Source organism: Gorilla gorilla, chromosome 12, assembly GCF_029281585.2.
Source record: "Gorilla gorilla gorilla isolate KB3781 chromosome 12, NHGRI_mGorGor1-v2.1_pri, whole genome shotgun sequence".
NCBI classification, from domain to species: domain Eukaryota; kingdom Metazoa; phylum Chordata; class Mammalia; order Primates; family Hominidae; genus Gorilla; species Gorilla gorilla.
The window spans coordinates 70183496-70207740 of record NC_073236.2 but is presented as its reverse complement, the minus strand read 5'-3'; the positions used below and the strand labels follow the sequence as shown (position 1 = coordinate 70207740).

The following is a 24245-nucleotide window of genomic DNA, read 5'->3' as shown; positions in this document are numbered from 1 at the left end:
GGAGACGTTATAAACATTCGGGCTTGTCATTTAGTCTAAGAGAATGAACGGCTGTCCAAAGACAAGCAGTCTGGACTAAGGTAACAGAGCTGACCACTGACTGAGCCAGGATTAAAACCTAGTTGTCTTGACTCCCAGCTTGGGATTTGTTTTCCTATAATTCAGTGTCTCCTCTACTGCATCAAAAACAGTTTCTTTATTTTATAAAGCACCCCAGATGTGAGCTGCCCTCATTATGTCTTCAAGGTTAGTAGATCTGACAATATGGTCCTGCTGTAGTTGCCTGGTTATATTGTGTTCATTGTGTATGAGACATGGCCACAGCCTCAACCTGCCATATCTTTTAGTAAGAATCAGATGGCACAATAGGTCCAGGGAGCAGGAAGAAGATGGTTTTATAGTTTGAACTTCAAGAACAGCTTAGTCTCTCTGGCTTCACTGCTTACTGCTTGGCTTGCAGAAATGGTACCACCAACAATTAATCTCCAGGACCAAAAGATTGATGACCTCACTTACAACATTATCCAGATGCCTGGATGCTCCTACTGCCTGATCTCTAAACATTTTAGTATCCAAAAAGGAAATGAGCAGGAGGAAACAAACAGTCAAGTTCAAATTTGTTAGTATTTTAGGAAATCAGGAAAATAGTTAATACAGTAAGGGCTAAAATTACTGGTTAACATCGCATTTTTGGGATTAGCAACATATTTAATTTATGGATAGTATCTTCTTTTTTTTGAGACAGAGTCTCACTCTGTTGCCAGGCTAGAGTGTAGTGGCGTGATCTCAGCTCACTGCAACCTCCACCTCCTGGGTTCAAGTGATTCTGCTGCCTCAGCCTCCCGAGTAGCTGGGACTACAGGTGCGCACCAACATGCCCAGCTAATTTTTGTATTTTTAGTAGAAATAGGGTTTTACCATGTTAACCAAGATAGTCTCGATCTCTTGACCTCATGATCCACCCGCCTTGGCCTCCCAAAGTGCTGGGATTACAGGCATGAGCCACCACGCCCGGCCTATGGATAGTATCTTAAGCGTAAGGAAAATGTTAATGGAACTAAGGGTGATTACAAAACACAGCACCAAACAGTAAGGCACTGACCTAAGCCAAACCTCCAAACAAATGGTTATATAAAATGCAATTAACTCTGAAAAAAATTCATGCTACAGTCTGAATTTCCCAAGATAAATGTTTTTTTGAAACTTGAAGCTTTCAATGACTTTACTCCACTGTTAACAGCTGCATCATTTGAATATAGCCTCACCTTACTAGGAATTATAGCCTTAGAGTAGGGACAGGAGGGTCACTTCCATTAGACAAAAAGGATGCTTTTACCCCGTAACACATGAATGATGGCATGAGTGGGAAAGAGAACACACAAGTGAGGGAGTTGGGGAAGCTGCACTGTTTCTTTCATCCATCTGGAGTTGAGTCTTTATTATGTGCCTTCATCATTTGTTATAAAGCATCACAAAGAACATATTCATTCTCATTCTTACACATCCTCATTTATATACAAACACCAAACCTTCCCAAACCTAACAAAAATGGAGTTTTATATTATCTACGTTTGTACCATTATAAGAATAACTAAGAGTTGACAGCAGACTGTATATTTTAGTTTTCTCATCTGTCAAACCAGAACATATCATAGAGTGCAGTGCACATTAAGCGAAATGACCCCCCTAACCATGACAATCAAAATGCTAGAGAAATGACAGTTTAAGGGAATGGTTCATATACATACCTCTACAAAAGTCCATCAGAATGAGCACTTCCCATACATCACCGCTACTCACGTTGTTGATACTAGAATCAATGTAACCCACAATATTCTTGTGCCCTGAAAGGTCCCTCTGTGAACAAGAGAGGAGAAATATATTGTTAGTTTCAGATGCCAATAGGACAGAATTAGCCAGTCAGTTCCATTAGCACAGATAATTTAAATACAGAGATGATACAGTGTTGACAGAGAAGACTAAGGAGCAAAGTCAAGAACAGGTTTCCAGTGGTCCCTGAGATTCACTGCTAGATCTTCAATAGCAATTCCATAACCCTACTAAACCAGAGCACACTCCAGAACCTAAATTCTAGAGTCAAATGCACAGAGTGCCTACTTGCTTACTGCATCAATGCTCCACGTAAACTAGAAGCAAAGAATCCCCTCTCCAGAAACACTGCAGGGGGTAAAGAGTAGAGAGACCATATGAACTACTTAAATATGTGAACTTCTAATTAAGAAAAATAAAATTGATGTTTTTCCTGGTTGTAGGGGCAAAAATGAATTCAACTTGACTTTTAAATAGTTCGTACTGTTTTTTCCCTTTGGGAAATCTACCAAAAAAAAAAAAAAGCTATTCACAAAGTCTTGAAGGGACTACAATAGCATCCAGACCTAAGCATTTTGTTCATAATTAGGCCTTTCAAGCCAACCAACTGGGATATAAGATGGGCATGTTTCCAGCTCTTCAGTTGGAACTGCATGTGATCTCTTAGGGCTGCTTGGATGAATTCATTCATCCAACCAACATTTGTTGAGCACCTCCTATGTGTCAGGACGCATCCAGGAACTGGAAGTGGCCTCACATTTTGGTATAGTCCTTTCAACATCTCCAGAGAGGCAGCTCTTTGTAATGATGATATTCAAAACCAAGTAATTAAGAAGTAAGTTGAGGAAAGAAAAAGAAGGCAAGCTGGGTAATATGATTTTTGCACAAATGCAAGGTAAGGTTTTATTTTTTAAACTAGTTTTAATAAATTGTCCGATTTTTGTTTCAAAAAAGTCAGGGGGAAGGAAAACATGTGGTCCTGTGAGAGTCACCATACAAACTTAGCAGTTTGGACCGTGAGAACAGAAACTACCACCACTCTAATTAGATTCAGCTGTTTACAGTGAAAAACAAATTTCATAACAAAACAAGAGAAAACCCCATGGTATGAAGTGAATACACCTGAACCCTGGGCATCAAAGTTAAAACTCATTAGAGTCTTCCTCTGAGTGATGGATTGTGAATGACTATTGCCTCAGAAATGGTAGCTGCAACAAAAGTTCAGACAAAAGTAGAAAGGCTTTGGAATTGGCAGATGGAAGTCACTGGAGACTTACGTGAGAGTAGTTTCACAGAATGGATGGGATGGTGGTGAGAATGAAACTGGACTTGCAATGAATGAGAGTTGAGCAAGTAGGGCCAGGGTCTACAGATTACTCTTGCAGAACATTTGTGCCTAAGGCAGCAGCATTGAGGGGAAAGGGTGTTTAGAATGGGAGAAAACTGAGCACCAGAAAGAGGAAGGAGCCAAGAGAAGAGAGCTTTAAGATACAGGACAGGATGATGATAATTGACGGAAAAAGTCCTATAAGTAGAAGGGTGGGATTAAGAGTACTGTTCAAGGGACTAGTCTTAGGGTAACTTTTTTTTTTTTCCCCTGGCAAGCAGGAAGGAGGCAAGGATGGCTGTGCATGCTGGTTTAAGGCAGAAGAAAAAGAGAACTCAAATGAGTTCGGATCTGTTGTTTTATTTTTGGTAGAGAACAAGGTCATTTCCTAAATGTATAGGAATGACAAAGAAGTTTGATGAGACAAAAGACTTACAGCATCTGCTTTGGATAATACATAAGGGAGATGATGAAGCTGACACACAATCTCTGTAATTCAAGTTTTTCCCAAACAGAAAATGATTTTGGGACTCACATTTTAGTGGCCTATCCTTCCCTCTGCTTTCCCATCTCATCATCAACCCATCTAGAACTCATTTCCATTTACACATTCCTGAAAGTAGGAAGAACTGGAGAGAAGTTCTTTGAAACCAAAATAAGGATCATATCCTCCAAATATTCAAAGATGAATGAAAGACTCATGTCCCTACGTTTAACTATTTGAAAAAGAATCAGCAATGTTGCCTCTGAGTTGGTCTCATCCTAACAGGAATAATAAAGCATCTGGAAAAAAGCAACAAAATATTGGTAGAACCATGCTATGGTTTGAAGGCTTGTGTCCCCTCCAAAATTCATGTTAAAACTTAAATCCCCAATGCAATAGTATTAAGAGGTGGGGCCTTTAGGAGGTGATTAAGTCATGAGGGCAGAGCCCTCATCTGCTGGTTAATAAAACTATTACCAGCAGATGTTACTGGTTAACATCTGCTGGTTAATAAACTACTACCAGAAGGTAAGGAAATAAGGAGCTTGCTCCAGGACATAAATCAATCAAATCACTAAGCTCTTTTTTCTCCCCCCAGCAAGATCTTACCTGTGAGGGAAGCAGTTCATTGATTTATATTATGGCACAAGATCCTTTGAGTGGCATCAGTACATTTATACTCAACTGATTTTTGACAAGGGTGCCAAGACAATTCAATGGGTGAAAAATGGTCTTTTTTAAAAGTAGTGCTGGGACAAGTGGGAATTATTTGGATCCCTACCTCACACCATATACAAACATTAACTCAAAATGGATCAAAGAACTAAAAATTCCTCAAAGAAAACATACGTGCAAATCTTTGTGACTTTAGATGAGGCAATGGGTTCTTAGATATGACACTTAAAGCTCAAGCAATCAAGCAAAAAGCGATAAATTGCACTTTATTGAAATTAAAAACTTGTGTTTCAAATGGCACTATTAAGAAAGTCTAAAAACAACATATAGAATGGAAGAAAATATTTACAAATCATACATCTGATAAGGATTTAGTGTCCAGAATATGTGAAGAACCCTTACAACTCAACAACAAAAAAGACAACCCAATGTAAAAATTAGCAAAGGATCTGAATAGATATTTTTCCAAAGAGCATATACAAATGCCCGAAAGTATATGAAAAGATGATCAGCATAATCAATCATTAGGGAAATATAAATAAAAAATCACAGTGAAATACCATTTCACACCAAGATGGCTATAATAAAAAAAATAATAAAAAATATTGGCAAGGAGGTGAAAATTGGAATCCTTGTATATTACTAGTAGAAATATAAAATGATGCAGCTACCAAAACAGTCTGACAGTTCCTCAAAAAGTCAAGTTATCATATGACCTAGCAATTTCACCCAAGAGATGTGAAAATATTATATGCACACAAAAATTTCTACACAAATGTTCATAGCAACATTATTCACAACAGCCAAAATGTGAAAATAACCCAATTCCATCAACTGATAAATGAATAAATAAAATGTGGTACATTCATACAACAGAATATCACAAGCCACACAATGGAATGAAGTATTGATACATGCTATGACATGTATCAAGGACATGTTTTTAAGGATGAACCTTAAAAACAATATGCTAAGTGAAAACAGACACAAGAGGTCAAATATTGTATGAGTCAATTAATATGAAATATCTAGAATATGCAGTAAAAACATGAGTGGTTATAAGGGGCTGTGGAGAGGGGGAATAAGGAAAGACTGCTAACAGGCTGGAAGTTTCCTTCAGGGGATAAGAAAAAAGTGTTCCAAAATTAGATAGTGGTGATGGTTGCACAACCTTGTGAATATACTAAAAATCACTGGACCGTATGCTTTAAAAGGGTAAATTTTATCTCAATTTGTATACACACAAAAGTAACATGACAGACTGGGAGGAAAATAGATTTTTTGTAAGTCAACACACAGGAGGAGAAAAGCATAAGGAAAAAAAGATCCTTTGAGTAACACTGATCTAGAGCAACCAGGCAGCCCATATCTGAATCCCCACTACAGCCTTTTGACAAGCTTTTTTTCTTTTTTCTTTCTTTTTCTTTCTTTCTTTCCTTCTTTTTCTTTCTTTTTTCCTTTCTTTTTCTTTCTCTCCTTCCTTCCTCTCTTTCTCCTTCCTTCCTTCTTTCTCTCTCTCTCTCTCTTCCTTCCTTCCTCTTTCTTTCTTTTCTTTCTTTCTTTCTCTCTCTCTTTTTCTTCCCCTTCCTTCCTTCCTTCCTTCCTTCCTTCCTTCCTTCCTTCTTTTCTTTTGAGACAGTCTTGCTCTGTCACCAGGCTGGAGTGCAGTGGCACAATCTTGGCTCACTGCAACCTCCGCCTCCTGGGTTCAAGTGATTCTCCTGCCTCAGCCTCCCAAGTAGCTGGGACTACAGGCATGCACCACCACACCCAGCTAATTTTTGTATTTTTAGTAGAAACAGGGTTTCACCATCTTGGCCAGGATGGTCTCGATCTCTTGACCTCGTGATCCACCTGCCTTGGCCTCCCAAAGTGCTGGTACTACAAGCATGAGCCACCACGCCCAGCCAACAAGCTGTTTTCTTAGAATAATGCCACTTCCTTAGGCCCTCAGCCAATCTACAGACAGCCCTCACCCGTTAGACAGTTCTTCCTTACCTATCTGGAATCTTCCACCTCCTGATTTTCTAGATTGTCCTCTCCAGAGCAAAATTAGCAAGTCTAGTCTATTTTTCCACTTTCTAAACAGGTAAGGCTGGGCTCGGTGGCTCACACCTGTAATCCCAGCACTTTGGGAGGCCAAGGTGGGTGGATTACCTGAGGTCAGGAGTTCGAGACCAGCCTGACCAACATGGTGAAACCGTGTCTCTACTAAAAACACAAAAATTAGCCAGGCGTGGTGGCATGCGCCTGTAGTCCCAGCTACTCGGGAGGCCGAGACAGGAGAATTGCTTGAACCCAGGAGGCGGAGGTTGCAGTGAGCCGAGATTATGCCACTGCACTCCACCCTGGGTGACAGAGTGAGACTCAGTCTCAAAAATAAATAAATAAATAAAAAGTAAAATATAATAAACAGGTGAAATAGCATTATTTAGACTGAGTGTTCTTTTCTCTATGTGAAACATCCCCTCTTTCTCTGACATGGTTTTTAAGACCATTTTGGCTGCTCCTACATTTATATGCTTTGCTCTGCTACATTCTTTTTATAAGAATGGCCCCAGGAAATGAATGAAATACTCCAGGCTTGGTCTGACTCATGCAGAGGAGACCAGCACTATTACCTTCTATAATTCTATTAATGCAGCTAAACATTACATTCTTTTGTCTTTTGGCACCCACATCATACTATACATGCATTCTGAATTAATTGACCACTTAAATACCTAAGTCTTTTCCACTCATGCTGCTTATAATCTCTGCCTCCCAAGAACTATGCTTGTAAAGTTGATTAGAATAAAATTTCAAGTGTATGATCTTACCTTATTATTTCATTTCATTAGAATCAGTCCACTGCTCCAATTTGTAAGGACCATTTTGGAGCCTGATTCTATGACTCAATGCAGTTATTACATCTTTCAACTTTATAAAGGCACATAATTGATCAATGTATCTTCTATTTCTTTAAACGAGTTATTTGTTAAATGTAAAATAACATAAAATTAATGGTAAGCCACAATGCTTTCTTTTTAGAAAGTTTCCTCCAGATTAATATCAAACCACTTATCAGAAACCTTTATAACCAGTAGCAATCCAGCCTAGACTCTTCATTTTGCTGACAGATGTCTGGTGAGTGTCCTTATCAAAACACCTGGCCAAAGTCCACAGATACTGGATCTACTGCACCGCACTGAGCTCTCTATCCAGACATCTTCCCAAAGGAGAACAGGATGTTGTTATGACATGGTTTGTTCTTATTGAACCTGAAGGCTCTCTGGATCTCTGCTTACTCATCCAAGTAACTATAAAACAGCTTAAAATGTCATTTTTTTTTTTTTGAGATGGTATTTTACTCTGTCACCAGGCTGGAGTGCAGTGGTGCAATCTCAGCTCACTGCACCCTCTGCCTCCCAGCCTCAAGCGATTCTCCTGCCTCAGCCTCCCAAGCAGCTGGGATTACAGGCGTGCACCACCACGCTCAGCTAATTTTTGTATTTTTAGTAGAGATGGGGTTTCACCATGTTGGCCAGGATGGTCTCATCTCTTGACCTCATGATCCGACCGCCCAAAGTGCTGGGAGTATAGACGTGAGCCACTGCGTGCCCGGCCTCTCTTTTTTTTTATTTTAAAATTTTTATTTATTTATTTAGACAGAATCTTGTTCTGTCACCCAGTCTGGAATGCAGTGGCACAATCTTGGCTCACTGCAACCCCCACCTCCCTGGCTCAAGTGATTCTCTTGCCTCAGCCTCCTGAGTAGGTGGGATTACATGTGTACACAATCATGCCCAGCTAATTTTTGTATTTTTAGTAGAGACAGGGTTTGGCCATTTTGGACAGGCTGGTCTCAAACTCCTGACCTCAAATGATCCACCCTCCTCGGCCTCCCAAAGTGCTGAGATTATAGGCGTGAGCCACCGTGCCCAGCCGTCATTCATTTTTAAAGTGTGTAATATATTAACATTCAAATAGTTCATAATACTAGACAGTTTTTTTCCTACTCCAATCCCCATCCCCTATAGTGAACCACATTTATTGTTTCTTTCTTTCATGCTTCCTGTGCTTTTTTTTTCAGGCAAATTCAAACAACTATGTATTACGTATACACATACACACACACACCCCCCAACTTTCTTACACAAAAGATATAATCAAAGCATCTTTGAAAATAATCTGTGTTCTCACTTATAAGTGGGAGCTAAATGATGAGAACACATGGACACATAGCGGGTAACGACACACACTGGGGCCTGTGGGGGTGGTGGATGGAGACAGAGCATCAGGAAGAATAGCTAATGGATGCTGGGCTTAATCCTAGGTGATGGGTTGTTATGTGCAGCAAACCACCATGGCACACGTTTACCTATGTAACAAACCTGCACATCCTGTACATGTACCCTGGAACTTAAAAGTTGAAGAAAAAAATAAAATAATCTGTTCCAGATTCTTGTCCCAGAACAATCCTGAGCTTCCTACTGTACAGGATCTATCTTCCACCCTTTGTAGAATAAGAAACCATTTGCCTGCTTTGAATCATCTGATCTCTTCTCTTCGAAGCAAATCCTCAAACATCACTGGTGGCAGCTTACTGTCCTCATTATCAAGCTCAATGAGGATGTAATCCATCTGGGCCAGGGGATGTGAACACAGAATAGCCTTGACACATCTGGAGCTGTAGCTATTTCCTATCACTGTTCTTACCCCTTTAGGTCTGAAGATAATTAATCTTTTCCTGCTTTCAGGCAAAGGGATCAGAAGTCCAAAACCTACCCTCCAAATGTCCATCAGAAGTCAGATCCCTTTGACTCTATCAGAGCACACATCCCATATGGATCAAAGAACTCAGACAAGACTCCAGTACATGGTGGACAGCATTTATCAAAATAAAACGTGAAACCACTCAGTGAAACCGCTAACAGTTCTCTTTGCGTTTGGATGCAACGTGCCCGTTGTTCCTCCACTGGAAGTAGAGAGGAATCTGCTTCTTTGAGTATGAACACCCAAATCTCAGCATATTACACGGCATGTTACATCTTCTGATTCCCTTCACAATTCTTAGAGTCACTGAGAGAGGTAGGGCTGGGGTTATGGCTTCTATCTGACAGAAGTCTGAGACTTAGTGGGCTTAAAAATGTTACATAGGACTTCAGATTTAAAACAGTAAGAAATTTTTTAAAAAGTGGGAAAATTCAGTCCATTTTAAAACTTATTTAGCTACAGTAATCAAGGCTGTGTGATATTGGTAGAAGGATAGGTACATAGATTAATGGAAGGGAATAGAGAATAGAGAAAGGCCTGGAAATGGACCTTTCACAATTAAGTTCAACTGATTTTTAACCAAGATATTAAATGACAGCCTTTTCAATAAATGGTACTAAGAGCAATTAGATATCCATAAGGAAAAAATGAACCGCAACCTAAGACTCATTGTGCAAAAATTAAGTCAAAATGGCTAGCTGCAGTGGCTCAAGCCTGTAATCCCAGCACTTTGGGAGGCCGGAGGCAGGCAAATCACTTGGGTCAGGAGTTGAGGACCAGCCTGGCCAACATGGTGAAACCCCATCTCTACTAAAAATACAAAAATAACTGGGCATGGTGGCGCGTACCTGTACTCCCAGCTACTCGGGAGACTGAGGCAGGAGAATTACCTGAACCTGGGAGGCAGAGATTGCAGTGAGCCGGGATTGCACCACTGCACTCCAGCCTAGGCAACAGAGCAAGAAGACTCCGTCTCAAAAAAGAAAAAAAAAAAAAAAACTCAAAATGGCTCATAGGTTTAAATGTAAGACTATAAAACTTAAAAGAAAATCTTCAGAATTGAGAGCTAGGCAAAGATTTCTTAGGTTTGACACCAAAAACACAATCCATAAAAAGAACAATTGATAAACTGGACTCATCGAAATTAAAAATAAAACAAAAACAAAAAAGATCTTAGAGATTTAAAAGTCTGGTAAATAAATTTCATCAGGATGGCTGGAATATAGAGCTGACGAAATCTGGAATGTGGAGCAAAATGACAAAGAAATATAAAAAGAAGGGAGAAAACAAGAAAATTAGAAAATCAATTCAGGAGAACCAATATCCAAATTATAGAAATTTCAGAAAAAGGGGAAAAAAAATGAAACTAAAAAATCCCCCAGAATGCAAGGATATGAGTTTCTAGATTGAAAGGGACCACAAACACCTAACATAATAAATAAATGCATACACAAAGGCATATCATGAAATTTCAGAACATTAGAAACAAAGAGAAAATTTGTAAATTTCCTGGTAGAATATATGGGTCACTCCCAATGGACTAGGCATTAGAATGACTTAGGATTTCCCAAGAGCAACACTGAAAGCTAAAATATAGTAGAACGATGCTTTAAAAAATCTAAATGAAATGATTTCCAACTCAGAATTCTGTACTCAAACTATGATGTGAGAACATAAAATAAAGATACTTCTAGACTTGAAAGTTTTTTTTGTTTGTTTGTTTTTTTGAGACAGAGTCTAGCTCTGTCACCAGGCTGGAGTGTAGTGGCGTGATGTTGGCTCACTGCAACCTCTGCCTTCTGGGTTCAAGCGATTCTCCTGCCTCAGCTTCCCGAATAGCTGGGACTACAGGCACGCACTGCCATGCCCAGCTAATTTTTGTATTTTTAGTAGATAAGGGTTTCCACCATGTTGGCCAGGATGGTCTCCATCTCCTGACCTCGTGATCTGCCCACCTTGGCCTCCCAAAGCGCTGGGATTACAGGCATGAGCCACCGTGCCCGGCCTAGACCTGAAAGTTCAAAAAAATTTATCTACCATGTATCAAAAAGCTACTGAGGCTGGGCATAGTGGCTCATGCTTGTAATCCCAGCACTTTGGAAGGCTGAGATGGGAGGATCACTTGAGCTCAAGAGTGTGAGACCAGCCTGGGCAACATAGCAAGACCTTGTCTCTAAGGAAAAAAAAAAAAAAATAGCTGGGTCTGGTGGCATGTGCCTATAGTCCCAGCTAGTGGGGAAGCTGAGGCAGGAGAATTGCTTGAGACCAGGAGATGGCGGCTGCAGCGAGCTATGATTGTGCCACTACACTCCAGCTTGGGTAACTGAGACCCCGTCTCAAAAGAGAAAAAAAAAAAAGATACTGGAGGATCGGCTCCAACAAAATGAGGAAGTTAGCCAAAAAAGGAATTACGGGTTCTAACAAAAAAGAGAGGCAAAGGAAATGTCCAGGAAATTCCAAGATTCGACTGTAAATTAGTCAGAGAACAACCAGCCGAGGTTCCTCAGCCAGAAGACTGAGGGAGAAATCTTGAAGATGATAAAACAGACACTATTAAATGCATCTAAAAAATTCAAAAAATGGTTTACACAACTTAAGGAAAATTGGGAATTAAACTGTTAAAAAGTACAAAGAAAACTCAGACCAAGAGAGGAAAAACAAGACAATTAATAATTTTAGTGAAAGCAAAGTTACATAGGAAAGGCATAGGAATCATAGTCCACCAGGAATTCAGTTGAAATAGTTTTCTTACATAATAATGTAAAAACTAATATTCATATAAACAACATATTGCCAAAGTTTACTGGTGTTTTCAAAGAATGGAAGATGAGAATACTGCAAGTATTTGGGGAGAGAGGCAAGCAGCAAGTAAGTGACAGTTACGTCTTTACTTCCCATAGGAGATAATGCCTAAAATGGAAGAAAAATCAAGAACTAGCAATATTAGCATGTTATTTAGAAAGACATCAAAAGAATCACCTAAAGTGGTTGCCGCTGGGACCTTGTAATGGCATAGGAGTTCCCCTTGGGGAATTGCTTGACATTTTTTGTAACAAGCTTAGTTCACCTATTTGAATATTAAAGCTTCGAAAGAATATAAACTAAAAACAAAACTCTCACAGCTAATACGCATCTGGGCCAAAACTTGAACCTGTGTGATTTAACTCTTGATCAGGCCCACTAATTTGTGAGCTCCTCATGGGCCTGTGCTTCTTAGTTCCTCCACTACAATGCCTGCCTAGCCCAAGTAAGCTCTCAGTGTGTTTTTAAATAAGGAGGAGAAAGTGAAATCATGGGATTGCTTTTGTAACACAAGTAAATGAGCAAGAAGGGCATTCCAGATAGAGGAAACAGCAGAAGCAAAGACAGGAAACAAAGCGTGTGAGAGCTGAACAAGCATGGGCAAGGAGGGAGGAAGACAAATAATGAGAAGCAGCCAGAAAACCCACTGCGTGTGTGAAGGAAGATACAGCAAGAACAGGAATCTGGAGCTATGTGCAGGGGAGTGGAAGGCATTGGTGCCTTACAGACAGGCCCACGTGGTCTTGACTGTATGTATATGGCCCTTGGGAGTTGGCTGGTTTGTTGTGCAGTGCTGACAGTTCCTTCCCAAATAGTTTTGGCTTTCTAAAATCTAGAGTAGTGCCAGGCTCTCTAACACTCTGAGTACTTTCAGAAGTCCAACTGCAGCCTAACTAGTTACTCTAAGCAGCCACTGAAAAGGCCACATAGGGTGAACAGGGGCAAGCAGAGCCTGATGGGATACCTACAATGCCACCCTCTCCATTGTTGGATCCCTTTCTGCTCTTTAAAAAGCATTAAAATCCAGGGCATAAAAGGAAACATCATCTCTAGGTGAACATATGTATCTGCTATTACCATTATTCAAATACTAATTTCTTCCAAAGTTTATTAAGCATTTACTTCATGTCAAGCAGTATGTTGGAGCATACAATTTCTGATTTTAAATAACTTACTTCCTGATAGCAGAACTGCTTACAATATAACAGGTTAAGCAATATAATTGGTATAAAATAAAAGCACTGTGGAAGCACAAAGGAATAAAAGGCTATATATTCAAAGTTTCTTATGTATAATTATAATATTACATATTATTATATTATTAGGTATAATATTATGTATAATGTCAAACAGAGGTAAAAGAAAGATGTTACTCTAACAAATTCCCATATACTCATAATTCTGCTTTGATCACCATCAACTCTTGACCAATCTTATTTATCTTCTAAACCCACTCATTGTTCTAAGGACATTATATTATTTCCTCCATATATATTTCAGCATGGACTCTTTCTTTAAACATATAAATCTGCATCTTGAAAAATGAGTAAGTTTTAAGAATTGAAGTCTAATTAACATAATAAAATGTGCAGATTTTAAGGTGTTCAGCTGAGTTCTGACACATATATATCCTGTGTAACCACTATCTAAAACAACACACAGAACATTTCCACGGCCTAGAAAGTCCCCGTATACCCATTTCTAGTCAACTTCCCACCCCTGAATAACCACGTTCTGATTTCTATCTCCACAGATAATGTTGCCTGTTCTTGGACTTCTATAAATAGATTCATAGAGTATATATGAGGTTTCTAGGTTTTGGTCTAGATTTCCAGGCCAAAAAAGGGGGAAAGCATTCCAGGTCGAAAGAACTACATGTAAAAATATTAAGTTGTATAAGGATATGTTCACAGGATTTTGAAGAGCTCAGGAGGGTTGAACTGAGACTGGGGATTGGTAACAGAGAGAGAGAGAGACAAGACCAGAAGAAGAGGCTCATTGGAAAGTTAGGCTTTCTGGATTAAATATCACAGTTAATTTCTGGGAACCACGTTGTTAAGTAAGCTTTTCCCAATGCCCAAAATGACTTTTCTGACCTAAAAACTGGTCAGTTCTCTCAAAATGCTCCTTTTTCCTCTGCCCTCCAGCTGAGAGTGACCAAGGCAAGGGCAGTGTCCTATATCCCATGGCTGTTCAGTCCCATTTTGTACAGAGCCCTCTGTACCATCTCAGGGAAGGGAACAAACCCCGCTTGGCTTTCTTATGAGAGGGTACAATCTCTGCCTCCATTTTAAACAGTCCCAAGTCCAAGGGGCAGCCTTACCATTATCTGGATTTCTCTCTTGCACACCTGGAGATCATGCTCATTGTTGACAAACATGCGTTTCAAGGCACATTTCATCCCATTGCTTGTCCTCACCAGAAATACAATAGCAAATCCACCTGTGAGAGAAACACACACAAGCTCTTTTGAGTCAATGTTCAAAAAGTCAGCCAGATGACTGTGGTGGCTGGAGGTTGCCACTGTCACTGCTAATGGTACTGATGCCACTGCCAGTCAGCCTTTAGGGCTAGCCTGTTGTAGAACACATTCTTAGATTTTCAGAACTCAGAGATATTACTTGTGGGAGTGGGTGGCAAGAGTCAGAGAAATTGTTCCCAAACACCTATCTTAGGATAACAAAAGAATAGTAATTATTTTCCAAATAACCTACAAATAAACAGATAAATAGGTAGTACTACATTACAAGTACTATCCTACGTACATTTTTTTTTTTTTTGAGACAGGGTTTCCCTCTGTGGCCCAGACTGGCATGAAGTGGCGTGATCACTGCTCACTGCAGCCTCGACCTCCTGGGTTCAATCGATCCTCCCACCTCAGCCTCCCGAGTGGCTGGGATTACAGTTGTACACCACCACTCCTGGCTAATTTTTATACTTTTTTGTAGAGAAGTGCTTTTGCTATGTTGCCCAGGCTAGTCTCAAACTCCTGGGCTCCCATCTTGGCCTCCCACAGTGCTGGGATTACAAGCATGAGCCACTGTACTGGCCCTGTCTTAGGTATTTTGATGCTCTTGTTTAATTCTTAACACAATTCTGTGAGATTGGGTGTTATTTTCCCCTTTAAACAATTACCAGCTGAAGAATACAGAGGCTCAAAGACATCTGATTCAAACCAAAAACATTTTTAAAAACATAAGTGGAGCATACTTTCCCTCATACCAGAGAGGCTAGGAAATTATTTCACTGATTTCTATTATAAATAGTTGTCAATTAATTTCAAGAATCTCCTCTTCTTTTCTTCTCATCCTATCATTCAATTCGAATCTAGAAACAGACCTAAAGATTCTTCTGGCCCTCCCTACCTCCTGGGCTGTTGAGAAGATACATGATAAGGGTAAGAAAGTGTTATTCCACATAGCATACACAAGGCAAGTATGACAATTATTGGGGAGACTTTTTAATATCCACACTGACCTTTCTCTAAAAGACAGTTCACAATTCATTAATAGAAATATATAAGCCAGGTGTGGTGGCTCATGCCTGTAATCCCAGAACTTTGGGAGGCCGAAGCAGGCAGATCGCTTGAGCTCAGGAGTTCAAGACCACCCTTGGCAACATGGCGAAACCCTGTCTCTACAAAAAATACAAAAATTAGCGAGGCATGGTGGGCGCACACCTATGGCCCAGCTACTTGGAAGGCTGAGGTGGGAAGGATGGCTTGAGCCTGGGAGGTGGAGGTTGCAGTGAGCCGTGACTGCACCACTGAACTCCAGCCTGGGTGAAAGAGACCCTGTCTCAAAAAAAAAAAAAAAAAAAATGTATATAACTCTACAGGAATTCTCAAGTGCTCTAAATTTGTTACACCACAGCATTCCCCAAATTCTTAGAACCCTAACCTCATCCTCACTCCTAAAGCACTGTATGAGGTGTTCAATGCCATTGGTGACAGGAGTTAGACAAAGTGAGGCAAAGCTGTCAAAGTTGAAGGCTTTGGAGTAAGTAGCAGTTACACTGGATGCTCAGTCCATCTGCCTGCCTTGTACATTGTCATCATTTAGCTTGAATATCCTGTCCATTGACTCTGTTCAGCAAAAAAATCAGTATGCCATTCTTGCACAGAGGTGGTCACTAATTGTATAGAGGTGAACACAGAGGTAAGTCTTCAGTATGGGAATTTGAATTGGGGTTATGACATAGTACCGGGTTAGGAGCCACATGCAAAATTGATACAGATCAATAAACAACCATTACAGAGATCTTAGGCCTCAGAGAAATAAAGCCTCGGGTCCTGATTATGCCCTTCTAATTCCCTCAAGGCTCTTTAGTACCTGGGGGCACTAGTACCTGTCTGTTGATGCCCATGGCATTTCCTGCTGTATCTTTACATAGTTATTCTTTTCAAGTTAGCTTGAGTAGGTTTTTGTTCCTTGCAACCATAAAGAGCCTTTATCATAAAGCACTGTTGCACATTTTCATAAAATACACACCTAATTTTGTAAAAAGAAATTTTAATGGGCTTCAGTTCCAAATGTGGACTGTGATAATGATTTACCAGAGACTGCACGTTTGCATATTTCCTGTTACAATGTTCCTCAGTATTCAAATAAACACTAAAATTTATCATATAATCTTTAATTTTAACTGTCATCTCTCTAATCTTTGTACCTCAATAACATTTTCCATTTTCAAAAGTAGCGTTGACACTTAGAGGTCTTATCTCTCTCTCTCTCTCACACACACACACACACACACACATACACACACACACACACACTCCTCAATTCTAAAATGCATGTTTTTTACATTTTGCTTTTTAGGGTATCAGAATGTCTTGTAATAAAAATGTGCATTTAATGCAGTGGTATTTATCTTTTCTTCCCCCCACCCCCTGCCAAAGTTATTAAATCCATGATGTTATCTTATAATTAATCAGAATTGAGGAAAATAGTAGTGTAAATTACAAAATTTCTATGTATGTTCATAATTGTTTTGTAAATAGTATAAGTAGGATTCACTTCATTGATATTTAGAATTTTTTAAAAAATCACGGAACTACAGACTTCACAAGAGTGGCACTCCTAGAGAGTATTAAGTCCAAGTGTTTTGCTTTATGCATAGACAAACCGAGAGGCTTAGGAGTCCCATGGCTAGTTATGGGCAGAAGCTGGGGTGGTTCACTCTCCTATAAAAACCATGTGATACCCTTTAGGTAATAAGGAAACAGCTGACAATGTTGTGAAACAAAAGGTGGGAATAGGTATTTCCTACAGTTCAATGATGCCCGTCACTGCTGAAGGACAAGGCAATTCTTTCAGATGCTGCAATTTGAGATAACTACCACCAGATGGGAGCAGTGTAGTTTTCTTTGTAGGTAGCAAGATGACCTTTACAGCCAGGACTGAAGAAATGGGTCAGTCGCCTACCATGCAATCCAGTAAGCACAATGGCTGACAAGAGCCAGCCCAGATTCTCAAAGCCTATGACCATGAAAAATCTAAAAGCAAATCAGTGAATCACTTTACTTAACACAGATGAAGCCACATTGTCAAGCATCTATGCCTATAAAAGGGCTTATCTGCAGATGAGAAGCATTTAAATAACGAGATCAAAATCCACGCCTAACAGGACTTGTCAGTCTAAAGATGTTGGTCACTATCACTGTGTAGTTGGCCAAATGGGGATGTAAACTAGGTTAGAAGAGGGGAGATAGTGCCATTCAAGATACTTCTCGTGCACAGCCCTGTCTGTCACACGGATCAGGGTGATGAGATTCTCAGCCAGAGCTTAAGAGGGTTCAGGCTATTACGGAAGGAGGCTGTCAACAGAGAAGACTGTCAATAGAGATGTTTATTTCAGCCTGAGTTGCATCCCAAGATCTAGATTAAACGGAAAAACCTAATGGTTTGGACAGAGGTAAGAAAATCTTAACATTCAGTAGCCTGTGTCAGTCTCTCTGCCTTCTGGCATTTTTTGAAACACTCAGATAATCTCATCCGTGAATCTATTGAATCATAAAGATAAAAAGGATATGATCTATTATGTGAAGCAAGCAAGTGAAGTAGGCAGGATAATTTTGACACAGACATGCTTTGCCTATTAAATATGTAGGATTTTTTTTTATGTCCAGAAGAAAACATGTTTTCTCCCATTTTCCCTAAAATATATAGCATTTTTGGTCTTTCTCCCCCTAATTGTTGATGGAGATGTGGATGGCTATTTATAGCTCACCATGAGTTTAGAGGTTTTGTCTGTTTGGTTTGCCTCTGGATTGTCATGCCATAAAATAGTGTTTAACACACAGTGAGCATTCAATAATGAACGAACTCTCTACTTAAGGTTTTTACGGAAGACAGAAAAGGCTACATACAGATAGTAGTAGAGAATATGGGAAACGAATGTGATGGCTCATGTAACGGGATGGCCACCATGCAACTCCAGATCATTGTTGCCATGTGGGAATATGGACCTGGTTTTGTCGGATCTGCTAATTTCTAAAGATGAGCTAGAAACCCAAAATTGTATGTGAAATCTCCACATTTAAACACTGGCAACAAGTCACCTTTTAAATTAATGCTGTTCAGGTCACCATAGCACAGAGGCCAAAGAAAACACATCTGAAAAGCTTCAGATAATCTCCGAGCCTCCAGTTTTCTATGTCTGATCTAGTCTAACACCTTCATTTTACTCAAAGCCAAGAAGGGGAAGTGACACAGCTCATGTTCCACAAAGTTAAAAGATGATTTGCAAATGAATTCCAACATATATATAAATATTAGCTCAGACATTCATCACCACAGTTCTTATCTTTCTTCCCTCAAGATGAGTTTACGGAATACTCCTCCCACCCAGCATGTGTATACAACTTATTTTAAAGGCATTTCAAGATAAATTATTTCATTTGTATTCACACAATGACTGAATAAGGTAGGCGAGCAACCTATCATATTCATTTTCCCAACAGGAAAGACATGCAGAAAGATTAAGTTCCTTTCACAAGAATGCACAGAGCTAGTTGGTGGCAGAGTTCAGATAAGATCCCTCATCTTTAGAAATTTTTATTTTTATATCAACTTCACATATTATACAATCCACCCATTTTAAGTGTACAGTTTGATGAGTTTTCGCAACTGTATATACCCACACGAGTGGCTGTGGCGACAGCCAACCCATCACTGCAGATAGTTCTTCAGGTACATTTGCAGACAATCTCCCCTCCCCTCCCTCACCACCCCATGTATTAAATAACTTTGGATCTGCTTTCCATCCCTATAGTTTTGCTTGCTCTAGAATAAATGGAATCCTACAATATACATTGCTTTGGTCTGGCTTCTTTCACGCAGCATAACATTTCAGAGATTCATCTTCATCGTTCCATGTAGTTTTTGTTTTTTTGGTCAACTAGTATTCCATTGTAAACATATTCCACAATTAGTTTCTTCATTCACCTGTTGAAGGACATGTGAATTGTTTCTAGCTTTCGGGTATTATGAATTAAACATTCATACAGAAGTCTTTTTTATGGACATAGATAATTATTTCTCCTAGGTATGTACCCAGGAATGGAATTGTTGGGTCATATGCCAAGCGACTATTTCCCTTTATGTATAAGAAACTGCCAAGCAGTACTCCACAGTGGTTGTGCTATTTTACACTCCCAACAGCCACATACGAGAGTTCTGGTTGTTCCACATCCTTACCAACACTTGGTGCTGTATTTTTCATTTTAGCTATTCTAGTGGGTGTGTAGTGACATCTTGTTGTGGTTTTAATTTGCACTTCCCTATAGATCCTTCAACATTTAAACTCCTAGGATTAGCTGCTTCCCATCACTTTCCTGATAAAAGGTTTTAATAAGCATAGGATCATGGAGTCACCAATGAAATTACTGAGGTAACTTGGACTTCTACCTGCTAAATAAGCAAAGATGACAGAAGTGCCTAGTTCTTTGCTGGGAGAAGACAGTGAGTGAGAATTTGCAATACACAGAGGAGGGTATTACATAAATTCTAAAATCTCTTTTAGTTCTGATATCAACATGAGATCATTGTCTTCAGACTTTTAAAAAACAAAGACAGGCCAGACACGGTGGCTCATGTCTGTAATCCCAGCATTTTGGGAGGTCGAGGCGGGCGGATCACAAGGTCAGGAGATCGAGACCATCGTGGCTAACATGATGAAACCCCGTCTCTACTAAAAATACAAAAATTAGCCAGGCGTGGTGGTGTGCGCCTGTAGTCCCAGCTACTCGGAAGCCTGAGGCAGGAGAATTGCTTGAACCTGGGAGGCGGAGGTTGCAGTGAGCTGAGATCGCGCCACTGCACTCCAGCCTGGGCGACAGAGCGAGACGCCATCTCAAAAACAAAACAAATAAACAGACAAATTAGCCAGGTGCACTGGTGCATGCCTGTAGTCCTAGGTACTCAGAAGGCTGAAGCAGGAGGATTGCTTGGGCCCAGGAGGTTGAGGCTGCAGTGAACTATGATGGCACTACTGCACTCCAGCCTGAGCAACAGAGCAAGACCCTCCCTGTCTGTAGAAAAATAAATAAAGACAAAGATTTAAACACTCTCCTTGGGGGCGTCACCATGATATTCAATTCAGCAATGGGGCTTTGGAAGAAGAAGCAAGTAGTATATCTTCTGGCTCTATATTCCAACACTGAATCATGGTAGAGGGTGCCAAGTCCCAGGGGCTGTTCTGAATGAATCAGGACACCAGTGACTTCCACTTTGCAAGGAAAAGTGAGGTAGGGGAAGGTAAGGTGAGCAGGAAGAGGAGAAACACACCAAAGTGATTATCTGAGAAGTGATGGGAAACAGCTGGGCAGACAATGAGAATGATTAGACTAGGAATATGAGACAAAGAAGCCCATCATGGTGCTGAGACAGGGTTTCTGGGTTTGCTGCCAAAGAGGTTTGCTGGATATTTTAAAATCAGGCCTAGATTCTAGGCACTGAAATCACCAACTGTTTATTTCTTGCAGGTAAAAGGAAACTGCACTTCCTAACATAAGTCCTATATACACTTTGGGAATGGAGTCCACTTGTCTGAGATGGAAAGATGACACAAGCCAAAAGAGCTGGAGGATACCAAATGAAGAAAAACCGCATCCAGGCCCATTTTCTGCTCTTCGTTTTCCAATTTTCTGCCCTACAAACTCTTTGTTTCTCTTTTAAAATAAGGTGAAACCCAACAGATGCTGCTTACTTAAAGCAGAAAACAAGCATAAAATAATAGTCTTCTGAAGCTTTTCCAAGGAATCAGACAGATAACTCAGTTAAAGTGGGTTTCATCCAGGAGACGTAAATGAACACTGAACAAGTTGCTGGATCTCTCTGGCCTTCATTTCCTCATGGGCAGAAATTAAGACTAAATTAGGCCAGGCGCGGTGGCTCACGCCTGTAATCCCAGCACTTTGGGAGGCCAAGGCAGGTGGATCACGAGGTCAGGAGATTGAGACCATCCTAGCTAACATGGTGAAACCCCGTCTCTACTAAAAATACAAAAATTAGCTGGGTGTGGTGGCGCATGCCTGTAATCCCAGCTACTCGGGAGGCTGAGGCAGGAGAATCGCTTGAATCAGGGGGTCGGAGGTTGCAGTGAGCGGAGATCGCGCCACTGCACTCCAGCCTGAGTGACAGAGCGAGACTCCATCTCAAAAAAAAAAAAGAAAAGAAAAGAAAAGAAATTAAGACTAAATGAGTGCTATTTAAACTGGGTTCCTCCAAGCCCTAGGATTACAGAAGGTACTTCAGTGGCTGCATGAGGAAAAACTGACCTCCCTCCCTTACAAGGGTAGGGCTCTGTACACTGCTTCCTCCTCACCTTCAAAGTAGCTCTACTTTTAGCTGTGTAATTTTGGAGAAAGGCAAGGAAAAAAAAAAAGGAGCAATTCTGCTACAAAGGAGAGAAAAATGTACCCCCCAAATATTCTACAGCTCTAGGTATAAGTATTTTATAAAGACAAAAAGACTACACCACTACAAGTCATGCAAATAGCCCTCACTTACATGCCTACCGAAGGTGTAGATGTGTACAGGCAGCTTTTAGGGAGGGCGCTATGCCCCGCTTCACCTTGAGACATGCAGTATTCCTTTAGAGCCCAACAGGTTAGGTTCGAATCCTGGCTCAGGCAAGCTACAATTTCCCTGAGGCTGTCCTCTCACCTGTCAAGGGCTTTCACTTCATGCTAAAGCCCTTCTGACATGCAGGCTATCTGACCACGTGATTGTCATCAACCAGCCCCTAGGTCGTAGTCCTTCAATCAGGACTGTGCACCAACTCACAATATCCTCCCCACCCCAACTCCTACCTCAAAGCTTTGGGGATGCTCAAATGATAAGCAAAGCACCTAGCACACAGAAGGTGTTCCTGCCTTTCCCTTCCACCCCCACCTCCCTGCAAAAAACACTTTGTATTTGTATGATACATTACTTATCATAAAATTCTAAATCTGGAATATCTTCTCGAGATCAAGAGCACAAACCCAAATGCCTGAAGAGCCAGGGAGATCACATAAAGGAGTGACACAGTCCAGCTTTAACAAAACGTATGGAGGGTGTGTGATGACACAGACTCACTGTCAGGAAGATCACAGGGAGGAGTGGGGCCAGTGGCCCTGAGAAAGTTCATGCCCCTGCTCATGGGGCAGCCACTCCTCAATGCCAGCCAATTGCTGTCACGAAGGAACGTGGGCTAAGAGTTGTCAAGTCTTTTGACTGCTAAAAACAGCCGGATCTTTAGGTGAGAGCTCCTGATTTAAAAATCAGGCAACAAACTTTTAAAAATCTCTTAAACCTTGTGCAGTTTAATGAAAACACATTTCTAAGCTAGGACTGAACCAGACAGCCCTGCTTCCATCTTTACAAGGGCCTGTGAAGTCAGCAGGTCATGTACTACAACCTCCACTTGACCAACTGGGAAACTAAGACACAGTGAAAAGCCTAAGCATCCTCCTTAGTACTGCCACCTAGTGGCCGGACCAGGGCTAGACTGCAAGGGTGCCAACTGGTGTCCCCTCTCAAGCTGCCGTCCCCTCCCTGCAGCAGCAGATCATGCAGGAACACCTCCACTCCCAGGCAAGGGAGAAGAGAAATGGCACAGTGAAAGGCAAGAGGGACTGCCCACAGCTCTGCCTGTCTAGCTGATCAGGTGGGAGAGTGTCCTCTCCACGGTGAGAGCTTGGGTGTACCATTCAGGTGGCAGAGTATCCTCTCCACGGTAAGAATCTGGGTGCACTATTCAGGTGGGAGAGTGTCCTCTCCACAGTTAGAACCTGGGTGCACTATTCAGGTGGCAGAGTGTCCTCTCCATAGTGAGAGCTTGGGTACACTATGCAGGTGGGAGAGTGTCCTCTCCACGGTGAGAGCTTGGGTGTACCATTCAGGTGGCAGAGTATCCTCTCCACGGTAAGAACCTGGGTGCACTATTCAGGTGGGAGAGTGTCCTCTCCACAGTGAGAGCTTGGGTGGACTATTCAGGTGGCAGAGTGTCCCCTCCACAGTGAGAGTTCGGGTACACTGTTCAGGTGGGAGTGTGTCCTCTCCATGGTGAGAGCTTGGGTGGACTATTCAGGTGGCAGAGTGTCCTCTCCACAGTGAGAACCTGGGTGCACTATTCAAGTGGGAGAGTGTCCTCTCCATGGTGAGAACTTGGGTGCTCTATCCACAGCATCTGTGAGCTCCCACAAGGAATGACCCCCAAGAGGCTGATCAACACCCATCCACAACTTACATTGAAGACAACTTTGCCAAAAGCTTCGGAAGGAACAAAAGTTTTCAAAACTCTAGAACAGATGGCAAGGAGCACAGCAAAGCTTTTTCCAGGAGAAAAGGTCAATGCAAAGCATGTGTCAACACTGATTTCAGTGGGGGCTTGGGGTTTGTTTTTTTAATGTCAATCTCTCCTCACTTGCCTCAATTAAAAATCACCATGTGCCAGCTCCTTCTGGAGAACATGTCAAAGCAGTCCTTTCCCCAGGCAGACAGAACACCCAGATGGGGGATGACTTGAGGTTTTCAACTCCCTCTCTCCCCACTCAAGCTGTGGGCACAAAATCAGACACTGGCAAACGGTGGTGGTTGTGGAGGTGGTACAGAAACATCAACAGAACCCAATCGAGGCCACAGCCCAGGCTGAACATGGCACACTGGCCTGGCTATTGGTTCTTCCTCTCCAGGACTGTTATGATTGATTGGGGAGGATCTCCAGCTCAGGAGGTTCTTTTTAGGGGTTTGGCAAGAGTCTCCCTCCTCCTTTCAAAAATTAATTTTCCAGGAAAAATACTTGCCTGGAACAAAAGGGAAGAGTTTAAGAAATCAAGTTGGTTCACATATACCAGAGACTTTTTGATTACTGCACCTAGAACCA

General features: G+C 41.1%; 1 protein-coding gene across 11 annotated transcripts in view; it reads right to left on the bottom strand.

The window, feature by feature from the left end:
• The window catches only part of AAK1 (AP2 associated kinase 1), a 185861-nt gene that overhangs the window by 84559 nt on the left and 77057 nt on the right, over window positions 1-24245 (bottom strand). For all 11 annotated transcript variants that reach the window (XM_063695825.1, XM_019020962.4, XM_055378038.2 and 8 more), the window contains exons 3-4: window positions 14197-14315; window positions 1749-1857 (exon numbers count right to left, since the gene is read on the bottom strand). In XM_063695825.1, the coding sequence (XP_063551895.1) occupies window positions 1749-1857; window positions 14197-14315 (228 nt within the window). The remainder of the gene's footprint in view (window positions 1-1748; window positions 1858-14196; window positions 14316-24245) is intronic.